The sequence below is a fragment of the Dunckerocampus dactyliophorus genome, chromosome 13 (assembly GCF_027744805.1).
Source record: "Dunckerocampus dactyliophorus isolate RoL2022-P2 chromosome 13, RoL_Ddac_1.1, whole genome shotgun sequence".
NCBI classification, from domain to species: Eukaryota; Metazoa; Chordata; class Actinopteri; order Syngnathiformes; family Syngnathidae; genus Dunckerocampus; species Dunckerocampus dactyliophorus.
Window position 1 is genome coordinate 19,461,424 of NC_072831.1, and position 12,869 is coordinate 19,474,292.

Consider the following 12,869-nt stretch of genomic DNA (forward strand, 5'->3'; position numbering starts at 1 on the left):
CATAAATGGGGCTAAGAATTTTGAGTTCTGAGAGAAATGTCTCTGCTGGTCAAAGTGAATGCACACATCACTGGTTCAGTATTATCAAGCATGTGTTTGAGTGTGTGTGTGTGTCTTTAAATAGTCTGTTGACATAATGACTTTCTACAGTCAAGTACATTCTACTCAAATGTGCTCTTACAGGTTGCCTCATTCATACATTAAAACACAATGATGGCAGTTGATGCGATGGAAGGAAAGTAAATGGGTCCTTCACATAACCACCAAATGAGAATTCAAGGATACGTCCATAAGCCTGAGAGTGCAACATGAGAAAAACCAACAATATTCTAATTGTTAGACAGCCACTTCACCACGTGTGCTGTGCCACCACTACCTAACCACAAGACTTAAAATGGGTTTGACTTACATGCGAATGATGTTTTTAACACTGAAGTTGTCCAGAGGGGCAAGGTCAGGGTCCTCCCCCTTGTCATCTTGTAGGACTATTTGCTGAAGGATCCTGTCGAGAAGCTGCCAGTGATGCATGGCGCTTCCACCACGCTTATCTGAATATAAAGATGAAAAGAGAAATGCTGATGTGATGCCAAAAAACATGGGAAAACTAACTGTGTCCAAGCAGGACTTCTTGCCAGCCTTTTCTAGGATCTTTGATCTTTTTCTAACTCTAGGGAATAATTTCTCTACATCAAAACAAGAACCTAAGTGATTTGGACCTCTAACTCAGGCCAAGGGTCAGAATGTACAAAGCCAAATTTATATTTTTAGCCGTCTTTAAATTTTGGGCACCATGTTCTACGTCAACTCTAGACCATGATGAAGTTTAAATGACATCTGGCCAAGGTAGCTGAGGCGCTCAGTTCCAATATTGGCAGTCTGAAACAAGCAGCTCATTCCAGACTCCACGCCTGCACTTCTACCCAACAGCGGTGGATTTAGCATGGAGAGCCCACGTGATCACAACAACCGCAGGAGTGATGTCGTCCGTGTGGCAGTATTTTTTGTTCAAGTCCAAAAAAGACATTGCAGCTGAGCACAAAACTTGTCCTGCACAATTTTCCCATAGTGGCACAGAACCAGGGAAGTTTGCATAAAGAAGTAAATGAGTCAGTTTTTCCTCATACCTACTGTTGCTGACATTTGTTCTCTGTTTGAGTAATATCATTTGATCAAGCCCTTTCTAACATTCCACATAACAAAACAAGTTACAAACGTGTGATTTGTGCTGATATCGAATCAATACGGCTATCGAAAAAGTAGTATCGAGACACCCGTAGCTCTATCTGCCAAAGGGTGTCTCAACCGTTTCCTAAAGCTCCAGGAGAGATTATTGTTTTATGTCAGAGCAAGAACCTTACAGATTTTAAATCACATCCAAGCCAGTTTGATGTAGACTGGGGTACCCTTCATGTCAATTTCATAAGAACAGTGACTTTTATCCATTTTCCTCAGTGCTACCCAGCATTGTGGGGACGACACACTCTAGTTTGATTTTGTGACTGTATTAAGTGTAACTATCTCTCAACAGCTTTCTCTCAATTTGAGAGACTATCGAGTACATGACCTGTAATGACTCACAGGGCATCTGCAGGCAGTGTTGGAGGATGGAAAGGAGGTGTGGGTAGGCGTCTGTGTGGCTCAGCTTCTTTTTAACCAGCTCAAACATAGCACCGGCACTCTTGGTGTCTACATGGGTCTGTTGAGAAAAAGTAGCACTCTTGTATTATGATCGAGACAGAAATCACAGCTGAATGAATATACAGTACCAGCGGTACTTACCATATCAAACCTTTTGGCCAACTCTGAGTCATCTTCGTTGCGCACCATCTCAAAAAAGTCCAAATGCCTGATAAGACAAGAATTAACATTGAGAACTATGCTGCTTTTGCCTTTGCCAAAACGATTGCGGACTGTCTTTTATGCTGTTGTTGTCACGCTCACCTATCCAGGGTGGAATTTTCATGCTCTCGAAGCTTATCAATGACCGGCTGGATGCCCAACATCAGGAACTCGTACCTTAGGTGGAGGCGGAACTCAAGGTTGTCCTACAAGAGCAGATGATAAAAAGAAAATTCAGATGTCCATTACACATACAAAATATTGGGATCCTTGCATTTCCGTCTTATCTAGAGATGACGGGCGACCGATACTCTTGGCAGCTTGGCATAAAAAAAATTACATATCGCTTCATATCATTGTTTTTTCTGCCGATAATGATATCGGCATGCGTGATATGCTCAACGCAGCAACAAGCTTGATCTCTCAGTATATCCACAAGCTGGAAATATTTTTTTACTTCGGATTGTAAATGTGCAGTTTGCAATGATTGTAAAGCGCTGTGGTGTGTGAGTTGGGCATTTTCCTTTAATACTTGTAATCTAATTGGGTATTTTCCTTTAATACTGAACTTGTAATATAACAATCACACCTCAGGAAGAATCACTCGGACCCACACGCAGCCATCGCACGTTCATGCAGCAAAATAACAAGCGACTGGAGATGTGTTGAATAAGCCTAGTTTATTTCACTGATTGTATAAGTAAAGTGTTTGAACTCTACTTGTGCTTATATCTTTCCACATTGTGTCTTTGCATTACAGCATTACAATTGGATTCTAACTTGTGAATGTGTTCGGGCTAGCCTGTCTTACTTGTTGACAGTAGAACATTATATTTTAGTTGACTATTGGTCATGATTTTTAATGACTATTTTGTTGAGACAAAATGTTTAAAATAAATATGGCATTTTTTTCTAGCGATGCTCCAAATGATCGGCCACCGATCAATATCAGCCGATTTCTATGGAGAAGCATGTGATCGGCATATGCTGATAAATGCCTTTTCAATGCCAAACACAAAAGTCGATCACGTCTGGCTAGTACTATTGTACCCTGCAGCCTGTAGTGTGGAACTTACCAGCCATTTGTAAGACCGATATAAAATGAAAAACATGCCACGAAAAATATCTTGTGAGGGTAGCACGTTAAAAAGCCTTAATTTAGAAGAAAGTGTGAGAAAGGCAAAATGTGTAAACAAAGATGGTAGAAAAGTCGATGGATTGCAAAACGTGGAACGTGAGAAATCACACACACTGGCATGGATAGGCTTAGACTGTGACAAGCTGTCGTCAATTGACTCCACATTTTACACACTATTTTTTCATTCTCACGGCAATAAGGGACCAAGTGCATCACTTGTCAACGGGGGAACATTTATCTGGTAGATGAGGAGATGAAAAACTTACTTGTGATGTGTCATATTTTAGTCACACAATGCGACCAGTTAGTCGCAGTCTGGAGTCGTCAATGTGTTCATTACACACAACGTGACCTGATATTAGTTTGAGAGAAGAGCTGTTGCCAATATCGGTATCCGTTTATAAAACGCTGGACAGTATCGGTATATTGAATATCGATAAAAAGCGAATATCGAACTAGTTGTAACCATTACATTTCTTCAAATCTGCCCCGTAAAACCAACAAAATAAAGCCTTGCAAATTGACGATGCTTATTTGACAGCAGGCTTCATTATTATTGTTATTATTATATTTTTAAACGCGTACACATGTATATACTTATTTCATGGAAAAATCCATGTTTGACTGCAAATATGATGGAAGCTATTCGCCTTAAACTGAGATTTACGGTGAACACACTCCTGTGTGACACCTCCACCTCGCATGAATACAAAAACAGTCCTCTGGTGTCAAACTCTGCTCATACATCAGTCTGCACTGCAAAGCTCAAACGTCAAGTAACAGTACGCAAATTTGAGTGTGGAGGGTTGGAGGGGGGAGTACATTTCAGGGAGGTTAATGCCAGCGCCAGAAGAGTGCATATATCAAATTGTCATTGATTAGGGAGTAAGTGCGTGCACTCCAGATGAGATCAGCACACAATCCAACATCCACAAAAAAAAGCAATTCCATCCAAAAAGGGCAGCATTTTTTTGAAAGTTGACATTTATTTTTTTAACTACTACTATTTCTTTCATCTGTTGTTAATACATGAATAGCAGTAGATTTTCTGAATACTGAATATCTTGACACATGTGTTTGTTTGACAGGGCCTCATCTAATGAGCATGTATTGAATCCCACCTCTCCTGCTCCAGCGTTGAGCACGGCGTTGATGAAGGACATAATGGCTGTCTTCAAGTTGACCTCGTCCCTGTAGCGCCCTGTACTTCTGTCCAGCTCATTCAACAGTGTCTACAAACAGACGGGAGAGTTGTCAGCAAGTTTGTTAAGGGATGCTTGACCACAGCAAAGTGACCAGCTAGTGTTTAAGTAAGGCAGAAAAAGGTCACAGAACTGACTGAAATCTTGATGAATCACCCATAAATTGTTGTAAACTAACAGTGGTGGGATCAGATAACACAAGAGGTCATTGTCCTTTCACTCAGTCTTAAAACTAGCCCCAGACATACTTCTGAAGAGTGATTGTAACGCAAAGCAACATCACATCATCGTAAGTGGTGAATTGCCTTGCTCCCCCAGCGTGAACTTAGCCAAACGTGGCATGATTTAACACCCACCCCAGGGGGAAGAGTCTTGTTGACTCAGGCCTGACAGACACTGAAGCACTACACATTCTTGACCTCTCTAACTAAGGATGTCCTCACCTAACTTTGTAATGGTCTTCAGGTGTGTTGACTTAGCCTGAGGTCAAAACGTCTGGGGGGGCTATGCACAAGTCTCCATGTCAAAATGATCACAGAGTGATTTATTTAAGCATCATCTTTGTCTAGCCTTTCACAAAAACACAGTCAGCCCTAAGCTCTAAGGTTCCACCATGTAAGAGACAGTTCAAGGACAGCATTTACACTTCAATAGAAACACTGGCACACCTGAAAGCGAGTCCTCTCAGCAGCGTATTTCTGGTAGTGAGCCATAGCCTGCAACACTTTCTTGTGTCCGTCGGGGACCAGACACACTGCCCCAAGTATCTCCAGCACTGCCACTTTGGTCTTGATGTTCTCCGTCCGCAGGCTCTGTGAGATGGTGTTGATGCTCTGCGGGTGAGCGAGCACGTGCGAGCGGCCCTGGGAGTTGTTCATCAAGGCTTTGATGCACCCGATGACAGAGGTGTGGACACGGCTCTCTGAGGTCTCATAGTCCATGCTGCGCAGGAAGTTGAGCAGGCAAGTGAGGCCGTCCAGCTCAATAAAGCGCGTCACAAACCTAAAAGAGGACAAAGGGAAGTTAAGGTCGAATTGATTCAGTACTAGCTTAGATTGTAATGTATGTAAATAAATTAAACCTGACACTGATTAAAATACAGTGGAATCTTTAAAGCCCAGCGCCCCAAACTCGTATACCATTGAGATATTCTCAGCTCAGTTCTTTGGGCACGTGTTTTGCTTTTTCCTAGAGGCTTGTTTGTCTTTTTTATTCTACAAGAAAAAACAGTCTTGACAAGGGGTGTTAAAAAAAGAACATTAGACATGAAGAAGCACAATATAAAGCGCATCTCCACACATTCCAGATTCAGCATTCATGACCCCACAAATTTGTGGATTTGTGGTAAAAACAAAAATACCCGGTTTATTTTTATTTTATGTGTTGTATTTCTATTGATTTATTTATGTTTATTTTTCCGCAGAAAAACACACCTCTTTCACCATCATTTCTAAATACGTCATAAAGGCAAACTATACAGCTTACATGTACCATTGTTAGAAAGCCCACAATTTTTACATGTTTATGTCTTTATGCTTCGCTGAGGGTGTTTTGTCAAGTGTTAAGATTTCACACTTTGTTTAGCAGTCCTTTAACACACCAGAGTTGTGTGCTGAGACACAAATGTTTGTTTGGCTACGGAAGCACGAGCTTCACCAGTCATCAATGATTATAATGCATTAACGGTGAGTACCTATGAATTTTATACTTGAAATGCATTTAATTAAGTGTGTGAGGCATATTTAGAGCAGAAACCTGTATCGTGTTGGGAGTGAACAATGGCAGTTGAAAAGAAAAGGGGAGTGACTTTGATTGCAAATGTTGATCTGAAATCGGAGAGGACATCAACGGCAAGCAGGAGGGAAGTGGAAAACTGAAGTTAATCTTGTGAAAAAATGTAATCATTTGACAGCCCTATTTTTTCAGTTACAACAAGAGCCATCACATCTCCACTTGTGTTTAAGCTTTTCTTTCAACCAGCTTTTCTATCAACCAGGTGGGATTTATGCGGTGGAAACCACAGAGTATTCTGAAACACCCTCTGACACACTCATCCAAGTGTATTTTTAATCTATTTATAGTAGGCCCACAAGGAGAAGTTACATTTTTAACACTATATTATTGAACTTGCAACAGACATACACAAAAATACACACTATCAGCATCCTATGCATTGTTGGTAAGATGACAGAGTGCAGGGGGGGGTTGCACATGAACTATGTCCCCTCTTTTGCTCACATCACACAGTGCATTTGGGCTGAAAAAGACACATCTGCACATGACATAACTGCTATTGAATGAAATAACTACACATTTCACCAGAAATCTAAAGTCTATTTTACTGGTAACATTTCACACCTTACAGTCACATCAGAGACAAGCCTCATTAGTTGGTGTAAATATCGGAGCAGTGAGCTGTTGACCTCCCTGAGTGACGAGCTGAGAGACAGGATGTGTAAACATGACGCGTTACAGCCAGCATACAAATGAGCTTCCCACACTGTCAAATTCCTGATGGCCGTGATGAATAATTTCAAACAAATGCAGGCTTGTAAGAGGGTGAGAAAGCGGACATACAGTGGGAGAGGGAAAAAAAAGATGGAGAGGATTTGCAGCTGATGCATTGTTTTGACAATGTCAAAAGGACATGATCCAAGTTCCACCTCTTTGGCTTTTTATAGTTATGGAAACTACAAAAACATGTAAATTATTATTGCACCTACATTGAGGCCAGATGTTCTTCTATTGAAACTCAATCAATCCCAGATTTCCAGCAAAGGCGCACACACACTTTCCCTGGCATTACCAATACATTTCTCAAAGAAATAAAATCATTTGACAATGCCGTTAGATCACATAAGGCACAGCAGCCAATGTGCTTCATGTTTCTTTTTTTAACAGGAGCTGCAGTCTCTAAATATAAATAAATCCACACTATTAGATACGGTATAGTAGTCACAAAGTGGAACGGATTGTGCACCTTCCTCCGCTGCATGAGTGACAAGTGTTTGGCTGGAGACGAGATCAACAGTAACCCGTATTTATTGTAAGACCACCTCAGAGAGAAATATTTTATAGTGGAGAAGCAATGAAACATATGGAGAGGAGAGGGTGAAAGATGTTATTCTTGGGAGTTTTAGAAGGGGGAGATTCAAGGGGCTGCTACTCTTGTTTCGGATTGTAAGACACACACACACACACACACACACACGCACACACACACCGACATCGATGGATCACAACACACACAAACAACTACATACTATAACAATACTATAATCTATCTCCCCATTCTCCTCCTCGCTGCCTCTACTGTCAGAGCTTGAATAAGTAGCTCCCATCCTGCTTTGACTTTGCCTTCTACCTGACTGGCGTGCAAGCTGAGTATAGGCCGGTCTTTCCTTCCTCTTTGGAAGGGAACAACCGCTGCATACTTGAAAACCCTCCGGGATTGTTTTCAAGACAGAAGAAACAGTACAAAAACGACTGCTGCATACAATATGCGCCCAGGCAAAGATGAACAGTACCAAGCCGAGCCCCACACACTCGAAAGAAGTGTGTAGTATAACTTGGAATGCAATGACACAAAGCAACGGTGGCTGCAGTAGCAGTAGTACATGCTGAGGCAGCGCCAGTACATGGTCAAAGATGATGTTACCTTCAGTCACATTTATATTAAACAATAATTAAATGATCATAAAGCCATTAAACGACCATGTCAGTAGAATAAGATCTTTGCCAAGGCCTGTTTGGAGCAGAACCTTTGTATGCACCCTATTCCTGAGAATAGAGAATTTACTAAGTTCTTTCTTGGTCCGTGCCAAACTCAGTTTAGTATTTTTTTCATAAGTGTAATCACTAACAAATAACGTCTATAACTTCACTAGTCTATATAAGCTTTACACTAGGAATATTTGGAAGACTATTTGCAAAGAGGAGCCATGTATAGGCAACCATTTATCATCTAATGTGACTCTACACTGCAGGCTGCACAGGCTTAACAGTGCTTTGTAACCTTCGGGTGACCCTACATAGCCAATACTACTGCAATACTCAATACTCCAGTATACTCCAGTCTTCACATGCTCCCGTCACTTCCTACAAGCCTTTAACCATCATGTTCTCACACATTTACACAAAGGTGATCATCAGTGTGGCAGCATAGCTCCATTTCAATGGAGGGCGGTGTGCAAGAGAAGTCATGATATTGACACAGTTTTCCGTCACATAAATCATACTTGATGTGAGCCCAAGCATGTAAGAGCTCTAATATACTGTAGGGAGTGCACATCACATGTGACTTGTACAGTATATCATTGCTCTTATAAAGTAGCTTATCTGCATATCCACAGCGAGCAGTCAAAGCGACAAGAGCCATGTGGCGCCCCCCCCCCCCCCCCCCCCCACACACACACACACACAGACAGGACGAACATTTATAGCACACAACATATTAACGTGTGTGCTCATGCCAAGAATGCACAAGTAAACAAACGCTACAGTGGGTGGCGCTAGCTACAGTATACAATATAAAGACACAACAACAATAAATACATTTTCAAATGTATCCAAATTCATTAATATTAAATTTATATAGGAAGTTGTTTAGATCTAATTATATCGTACAGGTGTTCCTAATGTTGGGCGCAGTAGGTGTTTATACACCTGCCTAATGCCAATGCTGTGACTGGGGTGAAGCTTTTTTTTTTAACAATACATCACCATTACAGTTATCGGCAGCAGCTCTACACTCAAACTAATGTCATGTAATGAACACATGATCCTTTTTCTTGTATTTCACAAATATGCACTGTGCAAAATAATATTGCAATATGCAATACGAGTTATAAAAAATGTGTCAAAATGTGTCCTGACGCCTTACTCCCTCGTAGCTTTACCAGCACTTTGTCATGTTCCGCATGAAAGGTTGTACTTTAGTTTTCATGTTGTTTCCTGTTTTCTGCTCTTATTTTGGTTTTGTATTTTCTGTTTGGCACTTTCCTGTCACTGCAACGTGTTTGCAGCAGTGCCTGTTTCCAAATTAACCACTAATGTTGTCACAAGTTGTGGAATTGGCGTTTGTGACATCTATTTTTTCACCAGCAATTACTACTGTCTGCCAAACGTTTGAAGCATTTCTCAAAATGCTGGCTTTCAACTGTATTAAAGAGCAGCATTTATTTTGCAATGTAGCAAACTGCATCTGTGAGCACTGCCAGGACGAAGGCTGTGCATGTCAGTGTGCACCCATGGGAAAACTTGGTCGGGTGGTTATGTTATTGTTCGTCGTGTTGCCTTTTTGTTGCCACCTAAGTTCATTCCCATTTATCATGTGATTGATTAATTTATTAATTAGCGTTCCAAGTTTAGTGCCTGTGAGGCTGTTTTTCTCTAAACGGGAATTCTCATCACGTTTTAATCTCGTGACAACCCTAGTAATAAGTGCTACTACAGTATTTAGGTGGAGCTACTTTAGTGCAAAGAGCAAAATGTTAACATTTTACAGTCATTGCAAATTGCATATTTACAACCTAAAGGCAACACTTTGAAATCATTTCAGGCAGCGGACATACAGAGCTTGTTGCTCTGTGGCGCACTGTACAGTTTGATGAGGTTTCAGTCGCTTACCGACATCAAACTGATATGATCAGTAATCGAAAATATCGGTTGGCCTATATTATCGGACATCCTATATTAAAATGAACCAAACTGTACATCTTGGAGGAAATGGGGCTATAGTAATCCTCTTTACTCTTGGTACAGCATAAATCTTTGGCTACCCCCTCCTTTTTTTGTTTTGCTTTCAAGTAAACTCTTGAATCTTGAATCTTGAAGTACAGTGCTTTTACTATAATCATTTTCAAACGGCACCTTTGCAGGGTGTGTTCAACCCTTTGCCATTTCCTCCTCCTCCTATTTTTGACAATTATTGTCAGTTATTGTACCTTATTAAATCTTGGCGTGACTTCGGTCATGTGGTAGAATGATTGTCTCCTAAACGTACGATGGTCAGTCACCCATGTTGAAGTATTCCTGATCAAGATAATGAACCCCTAGTTGCCCTCGGTGTGCTTGAAGGAAGAAAAGTGCTAGAAAAAGTGAAATCCCATTGACCAATCATTATCTCCATCTTGATTTGCCCTTGCCCATAGATGTCTGGCATTGAGTGAAATCAATCACGTCAGAGGATCTGACGGAGATACTTGGTTATGAATAAGGATATTGTTTGACATTGGCATTCATTTTATGTTTAAATGAAGATAGTGTAGACTTCTTCAAAAACAGCTTGAGGAATCGTTCACCTATATCATTTACTCCAAGTAAAACCTTAATTCAAGTGAAAATCAGAGCAGAAGCATAGTTCCATCTAACCATCCATCTTCGACTGCTTAGGCTGGTCGGGGAAGTTGGAGAGGATGAAAGGTCGGGTACGCCGTGGACTGATTGCCAGTCAGTTCCATGGCAAGATGTGGATGATTCATTAGTTTCAATAACCATGAACATAACATTTTGAATGAAGTACAGCATACTGCAAAGTAATCACGAACATGCTTGCATGCTGCCCACTCTCAAAAGCATCTGGCATGCTGATGAGATTTTAAAGACAACAAGCCTGACATGCTGGCATCCAGCTGCTAGGTTTTCAAGTGGCAGTTTGCAAGCAATGCTACGTCTGGTCTCACCACCTGGCCCTCTGTATGCCCACCATGTGTTTTGGTTGTGTGACCAAGCAAAAAAAGGTCTGAGGGCACAGGAGAGCCTTGTCACACCACACAGCAGCTGCCACTCTGAATAAGCAGAGGGAAGGAAGGACCACAGCCAGTCTAGGCAATGACCCAACATAGCCATGAATCAAAGCTAAGCACAGACAGAAAGAGACACTGCTATAAAATTGCAACGCATAAATGATGTGTCGAGATGAAGTTGACACATTTGACACATCCCTTTCCTCAGACATCAACATCAACATCAGTCAAACACACTGTATTTCTTTGCCTTATTCATGCAGATGTCATCACATTAGCATAGCACTTCTCTGAAAACTCCAATTCTATGGAACACACCTGCTCCCCCCACAACACAGCTGAAACGCATAACACGACTGTGACTTAATGAGCAACAACTCACTCTGATAATTACACAGACGCAGGTGCAATGCTGACTAATTGAGAATTGAGAGTGGTGTTTATGAGCTTATTAAATGCTGTGAATGCAAGTTGAGGAGAAATGCCAAACACTATAATATCAAAATAAAACACATTTCACTCAAATGATCTACACCCAAGACTTCATATAAGTCATTTTCGGTTATTTATTTATTTATTTTTTAACCCATGTTTAAACCCTCACCAGAATAGAGTGAGCATGAATAATGAATTGGTCCAAGCCTTAAGACTGTTGTTGACCAGGGGTTCTTAGTGTGGTATGACAATTTTGGGGTGACTTATTGTTCATTAACCCATTATGCCTACCTGGTCAACTGTCCCCTCCACAACGCGGAAAAGGAGAAATGAGTCAGAAAGGATAGATAAATCCAAAACTGATGCCAACACCATCCATTATCAATATTAAAATATACATTTTGACTTTTTTGGGGGTTGGACTGCATGGAACATAGCAATCATGTATTTCTGTAACCAGTCCTGTTTCGCACTGCCCGCACCGGGGCTTGAACACAAGACCTTCGTAATGGGAGGCGAGGGCGTTGACCATGCGACTAAAAGCCCAGACTGTTGGCCGCGTGTTCAGCGCAGCTCTTGAGGCAGAGGGAGTGAGGTTTACCAACGTACACTTGCACAGCCTCACAGGCAGGCATCCGTTACATTTCTTCTGGCTATAGGTTCACAAAGAGCAAAACTATGCGTACGTCTGTATAGATTGCTATGAGCTCATGGCGGAGAGAGCAGAATCACTTCAATATTGTTGAATCTGTCTATGGAGAAAGTGGATGTTATAATTCTACTTGTACATAGCAAATAAAAAAAGCCAGAAATCAGTATGAGACCACAAATGCAAATGATCAAAGCCATTTTTTTCCCCAAATAAGTACACTGTCAGAGGCAATGGCCAGTTTTATTCAGTCAGTGTGCTGTTTATTGTATCATGCATATATTCCTTACTTAAACTAATATGATTAATGTGATAATAAATAAGTACATTTAAATTGCTTTAAGGTCTTTTTGGTTACTCAGATGTGCACACTCACATAAAAGCATAACTACACATGGCCTACCAGCGCCACACAGATATACACAACCCAGACATGACCCAGCCACAAAGTCTGCATTGAGCATTTGTCACTCTGTACATTACGTTTGTCACATCATAGTTCTCTTAGAGAAGTCAACACAGTTGACAGTTTGGGTCCAAACTACTGCATCATGCAACTGGCACAAGTTGAAAGGCAGCACTAAAGCTCCTGCTGATGTGGAAAAGCTTTGTATTATTGAATGGCCCACAATCCACAATTGCTGATAAGTGAGGCCAAATAGCTGCTGATGACCATGCCGATGGGAGATAACCTGGATCAGGACCAAAATACTACATCAATATTAACTTTAATCAGTGGTATTTTAAATGTGTAAGCCTGTGATAATGTGATAGACTATAAAGAACTTGCACAGTGCATTACACAGTATGCTTGACATAGATATATTGTACTGTATGTAGCTAGTTGTGTAGGAAGGAAA

At 41.0% G+C, this 12,869-nt stretch overlaps 1 protein-coding gene across 4 annotated transcripts in view; it reads right to left on the reverse strand.

Moving 5' to 3' along the window:
- The window catches only part of daam2 (dishevelled associated activator of morphogenesis 2), a 97,257-nt gene that overhangs the window by 24,492 nt on the left and 59,896 nt on the right, over positions 1-12,869 (reverse strand). For all 4 annotated transcript variants that reach the window (XM_054795836.1, XM_054795834.1, XM_054795835.1 and 1 more), the window contains exons 6-11: positions 4,848-5,181; positions 4,099-4,209; positions 1,942-2,045; positions 1,780-1,846; positions 1,579-1,696; positions 410-548 (exon numbers count right to left, since the gene is read on the reverse strand). In XM_054795836.1, the coding sequence (XP_054651811.1) occupies positions 410-548; positions 1,579-1,696; positions 1,780-1,846; positions 1,942-2,045; positions 4,099-4,209; positions 4,848-5,181 (873 nt within the window). The remainder of the gene's footprint in view (positions 1-409; positions 549-1,578; positions 1,697-1,779; positions 1,847-1,941; positions 2,046-4,098; positions 4,210-4,847; positions 5,182-12,869) is intronic.